Raw genomic sequence first — 22060 nt, 5'->3', positions numbered from 1 at the left:
AGTTGAGCTCATGCCAAAGAGCTCCATTTTGGTATCATCTGACCACAACACTTTCACCCAGTTGTTCTCTGAATCATTCAGATGTTCCTTGGCAAACTTCAGACGGGCATGTATATGTGCTTTCTTGAGCAGGGGGACCTTGCAGGTGCTGCAGGATTTCAGTCCTTCACGGCGTAGTATGTTACCAATTGGTTTCTTGGTGACTATGGTCCCAGCTGCCTTGAGATCATTGACAAGATCCTCCCGTGTAGTTCTGGGCTGATTCCTCACCATTCTCATGATCATTGCAACTCCACGAGGTGAGATTTTGCATGGAGCCCCAGGCCGAGGGACATTGACAGTTCTTTTGTGTTTCTTCCATTTGAGTATAATCGCACCAACTGTTGTCACCTTCTCACCAAGCTGCTTGGCCATGGTCTTGTAGCCCATTCCAGCCTTGTGTAGGTCTACATCTTGTCCCTGACATCCCTGGAGAGCTCTTTGGTCTTGGCCATGGTGGAGAGTTTGGAATCTGATTGATGTATTGCTTCTGTGGACAGGTGTCTTTTATACAGGTAACAAACTGAGACTAGGAGCACTCCCTTTAAGAGTGTGCTCCTAATCTCAGCTCCTTACCTGTATAAAAGACACCTGGGAGCCAGAAATCTTTCTGTTTGAGAGGGGGTCAAATACTTATCTCCCTCATTAAAATGCAAATCAATTTAACATTTTTGACATGCGTTTTTCTGGATTTGTTTAGAAATGTAGAAAAAAGTAAAAAAGAACGAAAAACCCTAGAATGAGTAGGTGTGACTAAACCTTTGAATTGTACGGTATGTTTTTCCAGCTGCATATTATGATCGAAAAGCTGCACTGCACTTTTTATTCATTTGTAAACATTTCTAAAAACATAATTCGAATTTGACATCATGGGGTATTGTATGTAGGCCAGTGACAAAACATCTCAATTGAATCCATTTTAAATTTAAGCCAACAACATGTAGATCAAGCCCGAAATGTGCGATGTAGTAGGGAGTTGTAGTTTCCATCAGGGAAATATTCTACATAGTTTAGCTCAGAAATGTGGTAATTAACTACAATACCCAATGACTACATTCCGCACCTACTTATTCGGTCAAGAACACACATTTGACAGGGATAGGGAGCAGTTGTTTAACAATACAGTACATGATCTATAGTTGGTATTCAGCAGTCATAAAAGTATGCCTCATTTACTTTGAAGAACTACTAAAATACTTATTTTGTCAGACAGCAGAGACAGCAGCTCCTTAAATATGAGATGAGGACTTGGAATGAAATAATAAAGTCTTCAAATAGGCTGAAAAAATGGTGTATTTACACAACTCAAATATTTGATTAAAGTAAAGTAATGTGAATAAATTATGGTTGATAAATGATAAGCAGTAATGGGCACTCACTACCATCATGGGATTTTTATTAATTGTTTTAATCTGTGTTTGTTACAGCATTCAACCCACATAATGCATTTAATTAAAAAACATTATAATAATAGAAACAGAAATTGAAAACCATTATTCTTTTTTTTTCATAATCAAACTCGAAACCTTTAGAAAGCACTAATCAGTCAGCACTACAGATGACATGTTTTTGTTTTTGTTTCGGCTGGTCTAATAAAATAATTCCACACATACAGCATCAGTCAAAGGTTCGGATGCAACCGACTCATTCAAGGGTTTTTCTTTATCTTTACTATTTTCTACATTGTAGAATAATAGTGAAAACATTAACACTGTGAAATAACATATATGGAACTATTTAGTAACCAAAAAAAGTGTTAAACAAATACAAATATATGTTATATTTGAAATTCTTCAAAGTAGCAACCCTTAATCAAAGCTTTGCACACTCTTGGCATTCTCTCAACCAGCTTTATGAGGTATACATTCAAATCAAATTGTATTTGTCACGTGCCGAATACAACAGGTAACGTTACAGTGAAATGCTTACTTACAAGACCTTAACCAGCAATGCTTTAAGAAGTTCAGAAAAAAGTGTTAAGTAAAACAATAGATAAGTAAAACATTTAAAATAGAAAATCAAAGTCACCTGGAATGCATTTCAATTAACAGGTGTGCCTGTTAAAAGTTCATTTGTGGAATTTATTTCCTTCTTAATGTGTTTGAGCCAATCAGTTGTGTTGTGACAAGGTATGCGTTGTATACAGAAGAGAGCCCTATTTGGTAAAAGACCAAGTCCATAATATGGCAAGAACAGCTCAAATAAGCAAAGAGAAATGACAGGCCATCATTACTTTAAGACATGAAGGTCAGTCAATCCGGAAAATGTATGTTACGACATTACTTCCTACAGTGTAAACATTGTCTGGTATTGCTGTTGTATTCTTCAAAAAATGTGAATGTTGTACCCGTATCTCTGGTAGCTGTGGATGTATTTGAGTAATATTTAGGGAAATATATGACCAACATTTTGGCCAAAGGACCTTCACCAGGGTGTAGCTAAATGGTTCTTATCCCATCGTTATAGTGTACTATATTGATTGATTGGTTGAATGATCGATTAATTGGTTGATACATTTAAAAATTGATTGATTTGTCGATTGATTAATGTGTTGGCATTAGCATACTTACCATTGAAGGTGACACTGCGGATGTACTTGAGTAGTTTCTTGCCCCCAGCTAGGTCCATATCTTCACAGATCCCTGAGACATCGGGACACAGGTCTCTCTGCATGTTGTGAAGGGCATGGGCCAGCGCGTACACCGCATCGATCACAAACTGAACCTTCCCCTCCTGTTCGTACTTAGAGTCAATCCCGATCCGCTCCTGGCCTGTGGATGAAAAGAGAAGAATATTCCAATATGTATTTTTAAATAGATCCTGCCTGACTTCCCGTCCTGTCTGACGTCCTGATTTGTACTGTTTTTGCTTACTTAACGTCAGTAGGGTAGGGGCCCAAATTAAACTGCCTGCTACTCAGGCCCAGAAGATAGGATATGCATATAATTAGTGGATGTGGATAGAACACACTCTAAAGTTTCCAAAACTGTTAAAATAATGTCTGTGTATAACAGAACTGATATGGCAGGCAAAAACCAGAGGAAAGTCCAACCAGGAAGTACTGTTTTTCCATTGAAAGCCTAACCACCATACAAAGACTTAGGACCCAGTTCACGAGCTCTATGGCTTCTACATGTGGCCAGTCTTTAGGCATTGTTTCAGTCTTTTACTCTGAAAAATGAGGGAGATACAGCACTTTCAATCAGTGGCCAGTGGAAATTTCCAGACATCAGCCATGTGCCTGATCAGGAATGCGCCTTTCTTGTTTCTCTTTTTCTATTGACGAAGCTTTTGTCTGGTTGAAATATTATGTATTATTTATGGCAAAAACAACTGGAGGATTGATTTTAAACATCATTTGGCATGTTTCTACTAACTTTTATTGTACTTTAAAAAAAACTTTGCATCTGGACTTGAGCATTTGGATTCCTGGACAAAACGCACAAACAAAAAGGAGGTTTTTGGTCATAAAGAGGGACATTATCGAACAAAACGAACATTTATTGTCTAACATGGAGACCTGGGAGTGCCACCAGATGAAGATAATCAAAGGTAAGTGATTCATTTCAATGCTATTTCTGAGTTTTGTGACACTCTCCTTGTTTGGAAAATGGCTGTATGGGTTTCTGTGGCCAGGTGCTGACCTAACATAATCGCATAGTGTGCTTTCGCTGTAAAGCCTTTTTGTAATCTGACACAGCGGTTGCATTAAGGAGAAGTTTATCTTTATTCGTATGTTTAACACTTGTATCATTTCTCAATGTTTAAAATCAGTATTTCTGTAATTTGATGTGGCTCTCTGCACTTTCACCGGATGTTTGTTTGAGACAATGCATTTCTGAACATAACGCGCCAACATAAATTGAGATTTTTGGATATAAATAAGAACTTTATCGAACAAAACATACATGTATTGTGTAACATGAAGTCCTATGAGTGCCATCTGATGAAGATCAAGCCCTCACCTTGGCTGGAAAATGTCTGTATGGTTTTCTGTGACTAGGTGCTGACCTAATTTAATCGCATGGTGTGCTTTTGCAGTAAATCCTTTTTGAAATCGGACACTGTGGTTGGACTTACAAGATGTTTATCTTTAAAATGGTGTAAAATACTTGTATGTTTGAGGAATTGTAATTATGGGATTTCTGTTGTTTTGAATTTGGCACCCTGCACATTCACTGGCTGTTGTCGAGGTGGGACGCTAGTTACGAAACGACTTCTGCTTAATAACTGGGTAAATATGGGACATTAATTTAAATTTGCATTAAAGGGGCAATCTGCAATTTCTACATCCGTATAAATGAATAATGTGAACCCATTGATTATTGAAGAATATAACTTGTAAATGCCTGATGAGCTTAGTCCAAATCTTTTTCTATCAGGATCCAAAATATAAGCTTGTTTTAGTTCAATGTTTGTAAACAATGTAAATATGAGCAAATACTATCCGGGGGGTGGGGGGATTCTAAACTGACATATGGAATTGTTTTAAGATGGTCATACTATAGATCATTTAGCTATTTGATTTGGAATTTTAGGACCATGTTAGGTATCCAAAAATCATATAAAAATGTTTTTTTTTATAATATATTGAATTTGAACTTTACTACTATAGCCCAGAGAAAGGCATTGAATAACACATTCAAAAAGGACAGTCAACAAATGTTTTTTTACACATATTAAACCATTTTTTGGGAGTAGGCACAAAACTATCTTCATTTGTTTGGTCCCATGACACTTGTTGGGTCATAGAGAAAAAGAGAAAATCGTGATAATCTCCCCCTTCCACAGTGGGGTCACATTAGTTTGTAGCCCAAACAGTTCGGACGCTACAAGTTACCAAGTTACCAAGCAAATAGATGTTACCAAGTTACCAAGCACATAGACATTACCAAGCACATAGACTTGACCAAGTTACCAAGCACATAGCCATTACCAAGTTACCAAGCACATAGACGTTACCAAGTTACCAAGCACATAGACGTTACCAAGCACATAGACGTTACCAAGCACATAGACGTTACCAAGTTACCAAGCACATAGACGTTACCAAGCACATAGACGTTACCAAGTTACCAAGCACATAGACGTTACCAAGTTACCAAGCACATAGACGTTACCAAGCACATAGACGTTACCAAGCACATAGACGTTACCAAGTTACCAAGCACATAGACGTTACCAAGTTAGCAAGCACATAGACGTTACCAAGTTACCAAGCACATAGACGTTACCAAGTTAGCAAGCACATAGACGTTACCAAGTTACCAAGCACATAGACGTTACCAAGTTACCAAGCACATAGACTTGACCAAGTTACCAAGCACATAGACGTTACCAAGTTACCAAGCACATAGACGTTACCAATTTACCATGCACATAGACGTTACCAAGTTACCAAGCACATAGACATGACCAAGTTCGTACGAGTCCCCTGACACTTGTGGGGGGTCCATAGAGTGGTAATAATAGCTTGCAGGTTAAATCATTCAGACTCAGATGTTTTCTTGAGAAGAATCATTTTGAGGAAATTGACAGTTTGGTTGTATTATGATGGTTACATGAATTGGACATGCTGTTTAATCTGCTCTTTACTAAGGCTTCACATTAGTTCACATGATCAAGTGAACTCATGGAATTACACAGAGGCTTGTCTGGACATTTGAATCGCAGCTTTATCTTGAACAGTTGCATTTCATTGGAGGGATCTGCTCTCTACCTTCTCTGAATTTATTTGGGAGAATTACAGACTTTGGGAGAATTACAACGAAAGTCAAAACCACTGTGTACTATTCCAAACATTTTACCTTAACCCATAATAGTATAAGCCCTGTCAAAGCCTCGGGAGAGGAGTACTGCTCAAACAATCAAATGCATTTATAAAGCCAGTTTTACATCAGTAGATGTCACAAGGTGCTGTACAGAAACCCAGCCTAAAACCACAAACAGCAACCAATGCAGATGTAGAAGCACGGTGGCTAGGAAAAACTCCCCAGTTTTGCGGGAACCTACATTAGGAAGAAACCTAGAGAGGAACCAGGCTCTGAGGAGTGGCCAGTCCGGCTGTTCCGGGTGGAGATTATGAGCACATGGCCATTAAGGCCAGATTGTTCTTCAAGATGTTCAAACGTTCATAGATGACTAGCAGGGTCAAATACAAGGTAATATATCCGGGTCCCATAGCCGCAAGCAGAACAGTTGAAACTGGAGCAGCAGCATGACCGTGTGGGGATAGCCAGGAGTCATCAGGCCAGGTAGTCCTGAGGCATAGTATCATTTAAAAAATAATAATAATAATTTGATGAATCATTGTATTTGGCTTTGACTGCTATTAGCCCATACAAATGCATTGAATAACGTATTCACTACATGGAGGAACAGATAGTCCCCCCCCCAAAAAAAAAAATCGGAAGGAAGTTTGTTCTGAAGTTCCTGTCCTATATCTGAGAGATATAAGACAGAAAAGAAAATATTAGTTTTAAACCCCTTATTTTGTCACTAAACAGACTCCATATATATTGTTCGTGACAGTCTCACCTTTACACAGACGGATCATACTAGTGTGTAGCCCAAACTGTTTGGAAGCTACCATGGGATGCCTCATGGTCTGACAAACACCGCTCTGGCTCTGTCACCTTTCACCACAGATGAGGAAGTGCGACATCGGCGAATTTGGAGGATTGAGACACATCCAATGCAACAAAACCCAGATATCTCTAGTTTTTTTTAATTATGCTAATTACATTTCAGTGGAGCGCAGACATCAACCTTAGGGGGTTAAATGATACCACACAGAGAGACATATTCACATCTCAAATGCATTGTATGGCAGTGATTGTACACTGACATTTTCCTTAAGAAATAGTACATTACAACCAATTTACATTGAGCAGACTTATTGGGGAAAATAATGATTACACTATGATGATAATAACAACAACAATGGTGAAGCCAAAAGTGTGCTTGAACATCAAAATCTAATCTCCTTTCTTCAAAGATTTGAATTACCTTTTTTTTTAATGATTTTTTGACCTTTATTTAACCAGGTAGAATAGTTTAATTTAATGTTACACTGTCATTATTCAATTTAGACCCAATCCTAATTTCTACTTTTCATTTTATCACATATTTAGTCACATATTTACAGGGCTTCTGTTAGGAAAAATAAAAAATAGCTAGCTAAACAACAGTTTGTTGCATTACTTAACTCAAGGTATGTACAGTACATCACCTTACAAGACTCTGTAGAGAAAAGTTCCTTACTTCTGTACATTTTGGTACTATTTCTGATTCAGCGGACAGAAAAGGGCATTTCATTTCATCCATTTTCATTTATGCTACTTTCATTCTCTGACTTATTATGAAACATTTGAACTTTAACACTTTTAGTCTGAGCGTAAAATAATCAACTTTAAAGTTAAATTAAATAAATAGGACAACTCGTAAAACAATAAAAAGAGGAAGACACAATTAACCACATTGAGCACTGAGATGGTGAAAGAGGAAGACACAATTAACCACATTGAGCACTGAGATGGTGAAAGAGGAAGACACAATTAACCACATTGAGCACTGAGATGGTGAAAGAGGAAGACACAATTAATCACATTGAGCACTGAGATGGTGAAAGAGGAAGACACAATTAACCACATTGAGCATTGAGATGGTGAAAGTTCACCTGAAAAGATATGATACCAACAACAGAGTCAGAAATAACTGAAAGATTTGGAGTAGTTAAAATGGTTGCCCTAGGCTGAATCTGTATCCAGCATTGGCTTCGTTTTGACACACACAAACGCACACACACACACACACACACACACACACACACACACACACACACACACACACACACACATACACACACACACACACACACACACAGTGGTAGTGTAACAACAGTGCAACCCAAATGTCTCCATGGTAATGTCTTACTGCTCCAGAATTTCTTTTGATCTTTTGCAAATACCCAACAGAGCTTCCAACTTTAATTATCAACTGAGTTTCCACGTAATAAAAAAAAACAAAAAAACAAAATGAACACTAAGAAAACACAATCTCACAACCATAAATTAGCATTGGTACTTTGTGGCTCGTATCATCACCGTATGACATACACATAGAATCATTACATGGAATATACATTATCATTATACGGGGCATTTGGAAAGTTTTTAATGTTACAGCGTTATTCTAAAATGTTTTTATTTCTTTATTCCCTGGTCAATCTTCACACGGGTATACATGGTATACTGTATACGTTGATGGTTTTGTGCCATTTTTTGGAGTGTAATTGTTGCAATGAGATGTAAAGTGCAGCCAGGAGCGGCATGCTAACAGATATTTATTTTATCACAGTGAACAGAAATGCACAAGCCCTAAGGTGAATGGTGTTCTGTGGGCAGCTTCCTGAAACAATGTATTAGAAGACGACGTTGCTTAGAACTCGGTGACGGAACGTGTTCTCAAATGCGGAGACTGGATGTATTTAGCTGCTTGTAAAACCACCAAACATTGTGTTTGTAAAACCACCAAACATTGTGTTTGTAAAACCACCAAACATTGTGTTTGTAAAACCACCAAACATTGTGTTTGTAAAACCACCAAACATTGTGTTCGGGTGCATGACGTTTTTTTGAGCTGCACTTAATATCTCATTCCAGTAATTACACCCCAAAAATGGCACAAAACCATCAACTTATACCATGTTTACTGTTTACTGAAAATCAAACTCAGCCATTACTGTATTGCACGGGGTTTGGCTTCCAAGATAATATGGAGAGGAGGAGAGAAGTAACTGCTATCTTCCCTGCTTTTGACCCCGTTCAGTACGTAAACGTTTAGCAGCCGCCAAATACTGTAGGGGTGATTAAGGTCAGCGATAATATATCTATTTCCACTGTTGGTCAGACATGTATGGAAGGGTATTGCTGACAAGAAAGAACGGAGGGGGAGGCATGAATGGTTTGTTCTGTGGCAACAATATGCTTCCGTAGCAGGGTGAGAATTGTGAAAATGAAGAAACAGTCAACCAAAATTAGACAAACAGGGAGACACGGTGAGAGGAAGGTACTGTCCTATTAAATCCTGTGCTAGTCATCGCATTACGTCTGGTTAAAGAGGGAGGTGGCGACAGCAGCTAACATGCCAAGCAAGTAACAGTCCAACAGAGAGGAGGATGAGGGCTGCTAATTCATGTAGGACAGGACAGATAAATAACAGGCTTAGAATTCCTCAGATACAGTAGTGTTAGAATGGCTAACCAGGTACAGTAGTATTACAATGGATAACCAGGTACAGTAGTGTTAGAATGGCTAACCAGGTACAGTAGTGTTATAATAGATAACCAGGTACAGTGGTATTACAATGGATAACCAGGTACAGTGGTATTACAATGGATAACCAGGTACAGTGGTATTACAATGGATAACCAGGTATAGCAGTATTACAATGGATAACCAGGTATAGCAGTATTACAATGGATAACCAGGTACAGTGGTATTACAATGGATAACCAGGTAAAGCAGTATTATAATGCATAATAATAATATTATATATAATATAATGAAGATATCCCTCTAGGGTTAGGGTTATATCCTAGGGTAGGGTTATATCCTTCCTGTTTGGCCCTGTCCAGGGGTGTCATCGGATGGGGCCACAGTGTCTCCTGACCCCTCCTGTCTCAGCCTCCAGTATTTATGCTGCAGTAGTTTATGTGTCGGGGGGCTAAGGTCAGTTTGTTATATCTGGAGTACTTCTCCTGTCCTATTCGGTGTTCTGTGTGAATCTAAGTGTGTGTTCTCTAATCTCCTTCTCTCTCTCTTTCTCTCTCTCGGAGGACCTGAGCCTTAGGACCATGTCCCAGGACTACCTGACATGATGACTCCTTGCTGTCCCCAGTCCACCTGGCTGTGCTGCTGCTCCAGTTTCAACTGTTCTGCCTTATTATTATTCGACCATGCTGTTCATTTATGAACATTTGAACATCTTGGCCATGTTCTGTTATAATCTCCACCCAGCACAGCCAGAAGAGGACTGGCCACCCCACATATGCTCTCTCTAATTCTCTCTTTCTTTCTCTCTCTCAGAGGACCTGAGCCCTAGGACCATGCCCCAGGACTACCTGACATGATGACTCCTTGCTCTCCCCAGTCCACCTGACCGTGCTGCTGCTCCAGTTTCAACTGTTCTGCCTTATTATTATTCGACCATGCTGGTCATTTATGAACATTTGAACATTTTGGCCATGTTCTGTTATAATCTCCACCCGGCACAGCCAGAAGAGGACTGGCCACCCCACATAGCCTGGTTCCTCTCTAGGTTTCTTCCTAGGTTTTGGCCTTTCTAGGGAGTTTTTCCTAGCCACCGTGCTTCTACACCTGCATTGCTTGCTGTTTGGGGTTTTAGGCTGGGTTTCTGTACAGCACTTTGAGATATCAGCTGATGTACGAATGGCTATATAAATACATTTGATTTGATTTGATTTTGATTTGATAACCAGGTGTAGCATTATTATAATGGATAACCAGGTATAGCAGTATTATAATGGGTAGTCAGGTATAGCAGTATTATAATGGCTAGTCAGGTATAGCAGTATTATAATGTATAACCAGGTATAGTAGTATTATAATGGCTAGTCAGGTATAGCAGTATTAAAATGGATAACCAGGTATAGCAGTATTATAATGGATAACCAGGTATAGCAGTTTTATAATGGCTAGTCAGGTATAGCAGTATTATAATGGATAACCAGGTATAGCAGTATTATAATGGCTAGTCAGGTATAGCAGTATTATAATGGATATCCAGGTATAGCAGGATTATAATGACTAGTCATGTATAGCAGTATTATAATGGGTAGTCATGTATAGCAGGATTATAATGGATAACCAGGTATAGTAGTGTTATAATGGATAACGAGGTATAGTAGTATTATAATGGTGAGTCATGTATAGCAGGATTATAATGGATAACCAGGTATAGCAGTATTATAATGGTGAGTCATGTATAGCAGGATTATAATGGATAACCAGGTATAGTAGTATTATAATGGCTAGTCAGGTATAGCAGTATTATAATGGATAACCAGGTATAGCAGTATTATAATGGATAACCAGGTATAGCAGTTTTATAATGGCTAGTCAGGTATAGCAGTATTATAATGGATAACCAGGTATAGCAGTATTATAATGGATAACCAGGTATAGCAGTATTATAATGGATAACCAGGTATAGCAGTATTATAATGGATAACCAGGTATAGCAGTTTTATAATGGCTAGTCAGGTATAGCAGTATTATAATGGATAACCAGGTATAGCAGTATTATAATGGCTAGTCAGGTATAGCAGTATTATAATGGATATCCAGGTATAGCAGGATTATAATGACTAGTCATGTATAGCAGTATTATAATGGGTAGTCATGTATAGCAGGATTATAATGGATAACCAGGTATAGTAGTGTTATAATGGATAACCAGGTATAGTAGTCTTATAATGGTGAGTCATGTATAGCAGGATTATAATGGATAACCAGGTATAGCAGTATTATAATGGATAAACAGGTATAGCAGTATTATAATGGCTAGCCAACACCAGACACTGATCTCTCCTCCTCACTGGAAACACCAGACTCTGATTTCCCCTCCTCACTGGAAACATCAGACACTGATCTCCCCTCCTCACTGGAAACACCAGACTCTGATCTCCCCTCCTACACTGGAAATACCAGACTCTGATCACTCCTCCTCACTGGAAACACCAGACTCTGATCTCCCCTCCTACACTGGAAACACCAGACTCTGATCACTCCTCCTCACTGGAAACACCAGACTCTGATCTCCCCTCCTACACTGGAAACACCAGACACTGATCTCTCCTACCCTATCAGAATCCCAGGACCCATACTGCCCCTGCAGCATAATGTAATCCTTACAACAGCAGCATGTGCTTCCCGTACTGTCGTCCCACTCTGTTCCTTGATGTTTGCAAATTGGCCTCACACAGCTCACTGCCTGCCTGCCTAGCTGGCTCCCTGGCTGTCTCCAGGCGAAAGGGCTCGACTACAAAAGCATGTTCCACCTAGATAGGGAGAGGGGAACCACAGCCAGAGCAGGGGTTAGAGATCTGAGCTACTGCTAACAGTGACACTTTTATACCATCACACCAGACGTGGCCTTTCTACCCTGGTGTCTCATTATATATTCGGATAGGTAATAACTAGAGATTGGTAATCATGTGTTCATGTTAATGCACTATGACTCAGCATTCACTACTACTGCTAGCTCACACTGGAGGCCTATAAGTGGCCTGTCACAGGGGATAAGTTATTAAGAAGTCTTGGTGTGTATAATTAAAAAAACCTGCATGTAGCTAGATGTTAATCATGCTTCATATAAACAAAACAAAAAGGTCTTTCAATGTATATGCTTTTATTGTTTGCATACTGTGTTGTGAATATTTCAAGGTGATCAAAATGTTGTTATTTTTGTTCGCTTGTTTCATAATTAACCACTACAGTTATTCAGCTTCTAAGAGATTACGCTTCATTTGGAGGATTAGCATATGGAGATAGTTTAAACTATTTTCATAATTTATCAATTTTGTTTGTTAACTGAAAAGGGTACATGTCACGTTCTGACCTTAGTTCCTTTATTATGTCTTTGTGTTAGTTTGGTCAGGGCGTGATTTGGGGTGGGTAGTCTATGTTCTTTTTTCTATGTTGTATTTCTGTGTTTGGCCTGGTATGGTTCTCAATCAGAGGCAGCTGTCCATCGTTGTCTCTGATTGAGAATCATACTTAGGTAGCCTGTTTTCCCCATGTTGGTTGTGGGTGATTATTTTCCCTGTCTGTGTTTGCTCCATACGGAACTGTGTCGGTTTCCATTTATTCTCTTATTCGTAAGTTTTCTGTGTTCAGTTATAATTCATTAAAATTATACTATGGACACTTACCACGCCGCACATTGGTCCTATCCTTCCTACTCCTCCTCAAAAGGGGAGGACGAAAACCGTTACAGTACACCCGGCAACAGCCAGAAAAGGACGAGCCACCCTTCAGATCCTGTTTCCTCTCTACCCGGCAAAGCCAGAAGAGGACTGGCCACGTTATATCACTACCACTGACCTCTCAGCCTGCTAACACTGCAGGCGGTTTATTACCTAGGTGTCTCATTATGGGGCTTAGGTATTACTGGGGATCAGTAGGCTGAGATTGTGAAAACTCTAGACTTGGAGATGGCGAATAATGATTTTTTAATGTCAAAGAATTAAGTACAGATCCAAAAAACGTTGTTTGTTATATAAAAAAATATACTGTCTTTCTCTGAGGTTGTTTTGGTTGAACACTCTCACACCTCTCACACTGGAGGTACATGTCTTATGGGAAATAGTATACCCACCTAGAGATTGTACCTAGAATTGTTAATCATGTTTTCATGTTCATCAAGTAATTGTATCTTGTAATGTGTTTGTTTTTTAAAGTACAGCAGTCACTGAAGCTACTGCAGTAATAGTGGAGGTGTCTTGTTACGGGGATTAGGTATGGTAGGATACCGACAGGAAATGATTGTTATTAATCAGGTTTTCATCTTAATTCGTGCACTTGCCTCACTAAGAAATCTTAGTGTTAAACTGACAAAAAAAAGAGATGTTAGATAGTTTCTGAGATCTAAGAAACATAAGTGATCTGCTGTCGGATCAGAAAATGGATCTCGATGGTTGTAGAGTCGTCTCAAAGAAAAGTGTGAAGGACCTCAGCGTTATTCTGGACCCTGATCACCCTCCATTATGGACGACCATATTAAAAATATTTAAAGAGCAGCTTTTTTAAATCTTCGAAAAACATTGCAAAAAATTTTGGCTCAAATATTATGCTTTTGTAACTTCAAGATTAGTGTACTGTAAATGCTCTACTCTCCGGCTACCCAGATGAAGCACTAAATAAACTTTGGTTAGTGCTAAACACAGCTGCTAGAATCTTGACTAGAACCAAAACATTTGATCATATTACTCCAGTGCTAGCCTCTCTACAGTGGCTTCCCGTTAAGGCTTGGGCTGATTTCAAGGTGTTACTGCTATCCTACAAATCATTACATGGACTTGCTCCTACCAGATGATTTGGTTCTGCAGAACATACTGTCATGACTTTGGCCTGAGGGAAGGTTTATAACAGTCATAAATACCTCTTCCACCCTTGTTCGTCTCTCTACCCTACTGATGTTACATTTGCAAACACCTTGGTTAACATAGAGATTCTGGGAACATTAGAAGGTGGGGGGAAATGAACTATATTCTGGTAATCCGACCAATTGAACATATGCGGTGGTACTTAATGAATATGATGTCAGTTTGGTTGTCTTCTGAGACATTCTCATCAATGATAAGATGACATAAACTCTACAGTGGAAAGTCTACACATCAGAGTTATCGGATTCACATGGAATAGTTCAATGTAAATGTTTGAATATGGAATTATTCGTGATGGGATGAAATGTGATTTTAGCTTCTAAAATGTGAGATTTGTGTTTTCATAACATAGGGCTCTGCTCAATCAGTGGCCCGCCCCTGTGAAGGGACATGGCCTATAAAACTTTTTTAACACGTCCTCCTCTCCCTTCCTATATAAGCCTTTGACGACAATATAACCTCCTGTTCCGAGGACGTGAGGACGACGGTACGATGTCAGAATGGTTCAGATAATAACTACAGAACGAAGCCAACATCAGCGTGAGCTTTGGTTGCGAATGGTATGAACTTTGAACTCTTATTCACTACAGAAGTGATACCTTCTAGCCGATGAGTTAGCAACAGCCGCTGCAAACGAGGGTTAGGAAGGAACAGACAGAGTATGCCGTCTACCACACAACGACATTACTACAACGTATTCAATTTACCAGCAGAGACATTCTTCAAAGAACAAAGGACTCGGTTGGGCAACACGGCCTTCAATCTACCACCAACCTACTGAAGCGCAGCTCAGAGTAAATATGTATTGCATTTTTCTTTTCCAAATTTGCGGTCATTTAGAATGCATAAGATACTGTATTTACGATAGCACAGTTTCGCCCATTGTTCCTCAGTCTTCCCCTTCTTTCACTCAAACCTAGCCCCTTTTCTTTTGTGTAACAAGCTGTCATATCTGTTCCGCCCGCTAGGGACGTTTTCCTTTATGACGTAAGTTGTAATCAAGTTATGATTTAATGATGTGTAATTCTGTGTGATTAGTTAGGTATTTAGTAAATAAATAATTAAACCCAATTTTGTATTGCTGATTCCACTTGTTAGTCAGGGTTCCTGCAGATAACCAAGAATTTACAACTTTCAGACAAATTAAGACGATGATTAATTGATTGATGTAAAATATTACTAGGTCTTTAAGAGTTTATTCAGAAGATAACAGCTCTATAAATATTATTTTGTGGTGCCCGACTCTCTAGTTAATTAGATTTACTGTCACGCCCTTGTCGAAATATATTATGTTTATTCTTCATTTATTCGGTCAGGCCAGGGTGTGACATGGGTTATTGTGGTGTGTTTTTGTCTTGGGGTTTTGTGGGATGTCTAGCATTAGTCTATGGCTGCCTGAGGCAGTTCTCAATCAGAGTCAGGTGATTGTCGTTGTCTCTGATTGGGAACCATATTTAGGCAGCCATATTCTTTGTGTGTTTCGTGGGTGATTGTCCTTAGTGTCCTTGTTCCTGTCTCTGTGTTAGTTTACACTAGTATAGGCTGTTTCGGTTTTCGTTACGTTCTTTACGTTCTTTGTTTTTGTAGTATTTGTATTGATTCGTGTTTACATTTGTTCATTAAACATGGATCGCAATCTACACGCGCATTTTGGTCCAACTCTCTTTCACCGCATGAAAACCGTTACATTTACATGATTAGCTCAATCAGGTAATATTAATTACGGAGAAATTATTTTATAGTATAGCATGTCATATCACTTAATCTGACAATACCTTCACGTACGGTACGGTCACAAGACGCAGAATTCTGTTCCTAGAATTTCTAAACAAACAGCTGGAGGCAGGGTTTTCTCCTATAGAAATACATTTTTATGAAACAGTCTGTCGATCCACGTGAAAGATGCAGACTCTCGACCTTTAAGTCTTTACTGAAGACGCTCTCCACTGGGACTCTCTATCTCTGACCCTATTACAAGGGCTGAGTCACTGGTTCTCTTACGCTCTTTCATCATTCCTGTCCTCGGCTCGTGCAGCGGAGGAGATCTACGTAGACTATACTCTGCCTTGTCTTAGGGTAGTAAATTAGTGACCTGTTGATATTCCTCTGGTGTTGTGGTGACTGTGCTTTTGCAAAAATGGGTGGGGTTATAACCTGCCAGGTTCTCTGCCCCCCTCCCTATAACTACTGATTATGATTTGACCTTGCTGGTCATCTACAGTACGAACATTTCAACAGCTTGAAGAACAATCTGGCCTAAAACCGGTACATGTTTTGCTAATTTGCACGTTAATCATATTAACTGATAGCCCTGCTTCTCACAGACATAGTAGTATATATTTTGTTGAGCCTGTGTTACGTGAAATTTGAAACCACTTGAAGCTGGGATGTCCATCCTATCATTTCATTCACCCTTTTGACTGTCCATCAACTCCAGACTGAACCTTACCTCACAGCCACTGACAAAGCACATACCTGCCATCTTTACATCATAGAGTAGCAGGAGAGAGTGGTTTCATCACTATAGCACATGCAGAGATTGAATTATAGCCAATTATCTAAAATCTAAAAACAAGTTTTTGTTTGTCATAGATGGACAAGATTAGCATGAAATGAAAGGTGCATTTTTGTACAAGTTCAGGAAGCCAAGCTAGAGCTCTGTGAGGCATTCACAAGTTCAGGAAGCCAGGCAAGAGCTCTGTGAGGCATTCACAAGTTCAGGAAGCCAAGCTAGAGCTCTGTGAGGCATTCACAAGTTCAGGAAGCCAAGCTAGAGCTCTGTGAGGCATTCACAAGTTCAGGAAGCCAAGCTAGAGCTCTGTGGGGCATTCAAAAGTTCAGGAAGCCAAGCTAGAGCTCTGTGAGGCATTCACAAGTTCAGGAAGCCAAGCTAGAGCTCTGTGAGGCATTCACAACGATGGGACAGATGTCTTGATCAAGAAAGACCTTTAGAAAATATGCAGATTTTCTCTAACACTAAACATTCAAATATGAATTTTACTGTTACAAGGAAGGTGAAATCTTATAGTTAATAGTTGTATCATTTGATTATACTATATTTAGAAAGAATATACAGTTGAAGTCAGAGGTTTACATACACTTAGGTTGGAGTTATTCAAACTCGTTTTTCAACCACTCCACTAATTTCTTGTGAACTCACTATAGTTTTGGCAAGTCGGTTAGGACATCTACTTTGTGCATGACACAAGTAATTTTTTCAACAATTATTTAAAGGCAGATTATTTCACTTAGAATTCACTGTATCACAATTCCAGTTGGTCAGAAGCTAACATACAGTAAGTTGACTGTGCCTTTAAACAGCTTGGAAAATTCCAGACAATTATGTCATGGCTTTAGAAGCTTCTGATAGGCTAATTGACATCATTTGAGTCAATTGGAGGTGTACCTGTGGATGTATTTCAAGGCCTACCTTCAAACTCAGTGCCTCTTTGCTTGACATCATGAGGAAATCCAAAGAAATCCGCCAAGACCTCCAAAAAACATTTGTAGACCTTCATTACATTACATTTAAGTCATTTAGCAGACGCTCTTATCCAGAGCGACTTACAAATTGGTGAATTCACCTTCTGACATCCAGTGGAACAGCCACTTTACAATAGTGCATCTAAATCATTTAAGGGGGGTGAGAAGGATTACTTATCCTATCCTAGGTATTCCTTGAAGAGGTGGGGTTTCAGGTGTCTCCGGAAGGTGGTGATTGACTCCGCTGTCCTGGCGTCGTGAGGGAGTTTGTTCCACCATTGGGGGGCCAGAGCAGCGAACAGTTTTGACTGGGCTGAGCGGGAACTGTACTTCCTCAGTGGTAGGGAGGCGAGCAGGCCAGAGGTGGATGAACGCAGTGCCCTTGTTTGGGTGTAGGGCCTGATCAGAGCCTGGAGGTACTGCGGTGCCGTTCCCCTCACAGCTCCGTAGGCAAGCACCATGGTCTTGTAGCGGATGCGAGCTTCAACTGGAAGCCAGTGGAGAGAGCGGAGGAACGGGGTGACGTGAGAGAACTTGGGAAGGTTGAACACCAGACGGGCTGCGGCGTTCTGGATGAGTTGTAGGGGTTTAATGGCACAGGCAGGGAGCCCAGCCAACAGCGAGTTGCAGTAATCCAGACGGGAGATGACAAGTGCCTGGATTAGGACCTGCGCCGCTTCCTGTGTGAGGCAGGGTCGTACTCTGCGGATGTTGTAGAGCATGAACCTACAGGAACGGGCCACCGCCATGATGTTGGTTGAGAACGACAGGGTGTTGTCCAGGATCACGCCAAGGTTCTTAGCGCTCTGGGAGGAGGACACAATGGAGTTGTCAACCGTGATGGCGAGATCATGGAACGGGCAGTCCTTCCCCGGGAGGAAGAGCAGCTCCGTCTTGCCGAGGTTCAGCTTGAGGTGGTGATCCGTCATCCACACTGATATGTCTGCCAGACATGCAGAGATGTGATTCGCCACCTGGTCATCAGAAGGGGGAAAGGAGAAGATTAATTGTGTGTCGTCTGCATAGGAATGATAGGAGAGACCATGTGAGGTTATGACAGAGCCAAGTGACTTGGTGTATAGCGAGAATAGGAGAGGGCCTAGAACAGAGCCCTGGGGGACACCAGTGGTGAGAGCGCGTGGCGAGGAGACAGATTCTCGCCACGCCACCTGGTAGGAGCGACCTGTCAGGTAGGACGCAATCCAAGCGTGGGCCGCGCCGGAGATGCCCAACTCGGAGAGGGTGGAGAGGAGGATCTGATGGTTCACAGTATCGAAGGCAGCCGATAGGTCTAGAAGGATGAGAGCAGAGGAGATAGAGTTAGCTTTAGCAGTGCGGAGCGCCTCCGTGATACAGAGAAGAACAGTCTCAGTTGAATGACTAGTCTTGAAACCTGACTGATTTGGATCAAGAAGGTCATTCTGAGAGAGATAGCGGGAGAGCTGGCCAAGGACGGCACGTTCAAGAGTTTTGGAGAGAAAAGAAAGAAGGGATACTGGTCTGTAGTTGTTGACATCGGAGGGATCGAGTGTAGGTTTTTTCAGAAGGGGTGCAACTCTCGCTCTCTTGAAGACGGAAGGGACGTAGCCAGCGGTCAGGGATGAGTTGATGAGCGAGGTGAGGTAAGGGAGAAGGTCTCCGGAAATGGTCTGGAGAAGAGAGGAGGGGATAGGGTCAAGCGGGCAGGTTGTTGTGCGGCCGGCCGTCACAAGAAGCGAGATTTCATCTGGAGAGAGAGGGGAGAAAGAGGTCAGAGCACAGGGTAGGGCAGTGTGAGCAGAACCAGCGGTGTCATTTGACTTAGCAAACGAGGATCGGATGTCGTCGACCTTCTTTTCAAAATGGTTGACGAAGTCATCTGCAGAGAGGGAGGAGGGGGGGGAGGATTCAGGAGGGAGGAGAAGGTGGCAAAGAGCTTCCTAGGGTTAGAGGCAGATGCTTGGTATTTAGAGTGGTAGAAAGTGGCTTTAGCAGCAGAGACAGAGGAGGAAAATGTAGAGAGGAGGGAGTGAAAGGATGCCAGGTCCGCAGGGAGGCGAGTTTTCCTCCATTTCCGCTCGGCTGCCCGAAGCTCTGTTCTGTGAGCTCGCAATGAGTCGTCGAGCCACGGAGCGGGAGGGGAGGACCGAGCCGGCCTGGAGGATAGGGGACATAGAGAGTCAAAGGATGCAGAAAGGGAAGAGAGGAGGGTTGAGGAGGCAGAATCAGGAGATAGGTTGGAGAAGGTATGAGCAGAGGGAAGAGATGATAGGATGGAAGAGGAGAAAGTAGCGGGGGAGAGAGAGCGAAGGTTGGGACGGCGCGATACCATCCGAGTAGGGGCAATGTGGGAAGTGTTGGATGAGAGCGAGAGGGAAAAGGATACAAGGTAGTGGTCGGAGACTTGGAGGGGAGTTGCAATGAGGTTAGTGGAAGAACAGCATCTAGTAAAGATGAGGTCGAGCGTATTGCCTGCCTTGTGAGTAGGGGGAAGGTGAGAGGGTGAGGTCAAAAGAGGAGAGGAGTGGAAAGAAGGAGGCAGAGAGGAATGAGTCAAAGGTAGACGTGGGGAGGTTAAAGTCGCCCAGGACTGTGAGAGGTGAGCCGTCCTCAGGAAAGGAGCTTATCAAGGCATCAAGCTCATTGATGAACTCTCCGAGGGAACCTGGAGGGCGATAAATGATAAGGATGTTAAGCTTGAAAGAGCTGGTAACTGTGACAGCATGGAATTCAAAGGAGGCGATAGACAGATGGGTAAGGGGAGAAAGAGAGAATGACCACTTGGGAGAGATGAGGATCCCGGTGCCACCACCCCGCTGAGCAGAGGCTCAAGTCTGGTTCATCCTTGGGAGCAATTTCCAAACGCCTGAAGGTACCACGTTTATCTGTACAAACACTAGTACCCAAGTATATACTCCATGGGACCACGCAGCCATCATACCGCTCAGGAAGGAGACGCGTTCTGTCTCCTAGAGGTTGAATGTACTTTGGTACGAAAAGTGTGAATCAATCCAAGAACAACAGCAAAGGACCTTGTGAAGATGCTGGAGGAAACAGGTACAAAAGTATCTATATCCACAGTAAAACTAGTCCTATATTGACATAACCTGAAAGGCCGCTCAGCAAGGAAGAAGCCACTGGTAAATGTATTTGGCTTAGGTTTATGTAAACTTCTGACTTCAACTGTAAGCCATGTCAAGCCTTATTGATACAGTTTTTGACAAATAGGAAATACATCATTTCAAATATTATGGAGTTATGTTTACAAATAATACACATATTTAAAAAAAGTTAATTAAATGACACCTGCACCTACTGCACTATCATCAGATAATCATCCCACTTGTAGTATTTCTTCATGTTTCCTGTGGCTAAACTATACCACACTTGTGCCACAGAAAGAAACCCCTTGCTTGTAGATGTATAATGTCTGTTTTCTGACATTCTCACTAAGAGTGCTTCCAGGCTTACCTTGTCCACCGTGTCTCATCCAGCCTGCTGTGCCGGTAGTATTGTACAAGTCAATCATGCTGAAATACAGGCGGAGTCTCAAATGGCACCTTATTTTCGATATAGTGCACTACTTTTGACCATCACCCATAGGAAATAGGGTGCCATTTGGAATGCAGAACCCCACAGCAAGGAGGAAATGTGGATAGGGATGAAGCCAGGCTCATTATGTAATGGAAGGGCTCAGCTTAGCTCAGCTCGGACTACGGGACTCTAATGCGAAAGGGAAAAACTTTAAACAAACAAGAAAGAGAGTCATTGAAGAAGCAGCATGTTTTTTGGTGGGCAGTGATCTTCAGCCATTGAAAAAGCAGAATGTAGCTTGGTGGGCAGTGATCTTCAATTCAATGAATCATACATATGAGACTGCAGTAGAGTATGTTGCATGCACAGAAAGACAAATGTTGTGGGTTGAACTTTCTCAGCAAAAGAGTGGTGTTCAATACCACTGCATTGATTTCAAACCCTATCATCCACACCTACAACAAGAGTACCAAGACTTAGGGGGGATACTGTACATCATTGCAGAGCGCAGAATAAAACATTACCAAGTGGTGTTCAGAGAACAGCAATGTGTTGCAGATCCTGTCATATACCTACTACAATGTCATGATTAAAGAGTTAAAATGTTTAGGGTAATAAAGTACAGCTTTGTTAAGTTCTCCAGAATCTATGATTAAATAACAATATTTAAAGTACAACTTTGTCAAGTGCAGCATCAAAATGGCTACCTGTGCATTTCCTGCTGGTGTCTTCCTTCTTGGAGGAGCTCATTAGTTTACAGTTGAAGTTTTCCTCCCAGTATTCTGCGAACCAAACGTTCCTGCGGTTGTTCTCCAGCGTCCGCGATGTGAAGTATGC

The 22060-nt window shown here is 41.1% G+C and overlaps 1 protein-coding gene across 2 annotated transcripts in view; it reads right to left on the bottom strand.

Annotated features, from left to right (window-relative positions):
- grm7 (glutamate metabotropic receptor 7) overlaps positions 1 to 22060 on the bottom strand; it is a 443553-nt gene that overhangs the window by 143385 nt on the left and 278108 nt on the right. For both annotated transcript variants that reach the window (XM_064967486.1, XM_064967487.1), the window contains exons 5-6: positions 21931 to 22060; positions 2610 to 2810 (exon numbers count right to left, since the gene is read on the bottom strand). The exon at positions 21931 to 22060 is cut by the window's right edge and continues 8 nt beyond it. In XM_064967486.1, the coding sequence (XP_064823558.1) occupies positions 2610 to 2810; positions 21931 to 22060 (331 nt within the window). The remainder of the gene's footprint in view (positions 1 to 2609; positions 2811 to 21930) is intronic.

Source organism: Oncorhynchus masou, chromosome 6 (assembly GCF_036934945.1).
Source record: "Oncorhynchus masou masou isolate Uvic2021 chromosome 6, UVic_Omas_1.1, whole genome shotgun sequence".
Taxonomy (NCBI): domain Eukaryota; kingdom Metazoa; phylum Chordata; class Actinopteri; order Salmoniformes; family Salmonidae; genus Oncorhynchus; species Oncorhynchus masou.
This window is presented reverse-complemented; position numbering and strand designations above follow the sequence as displayed.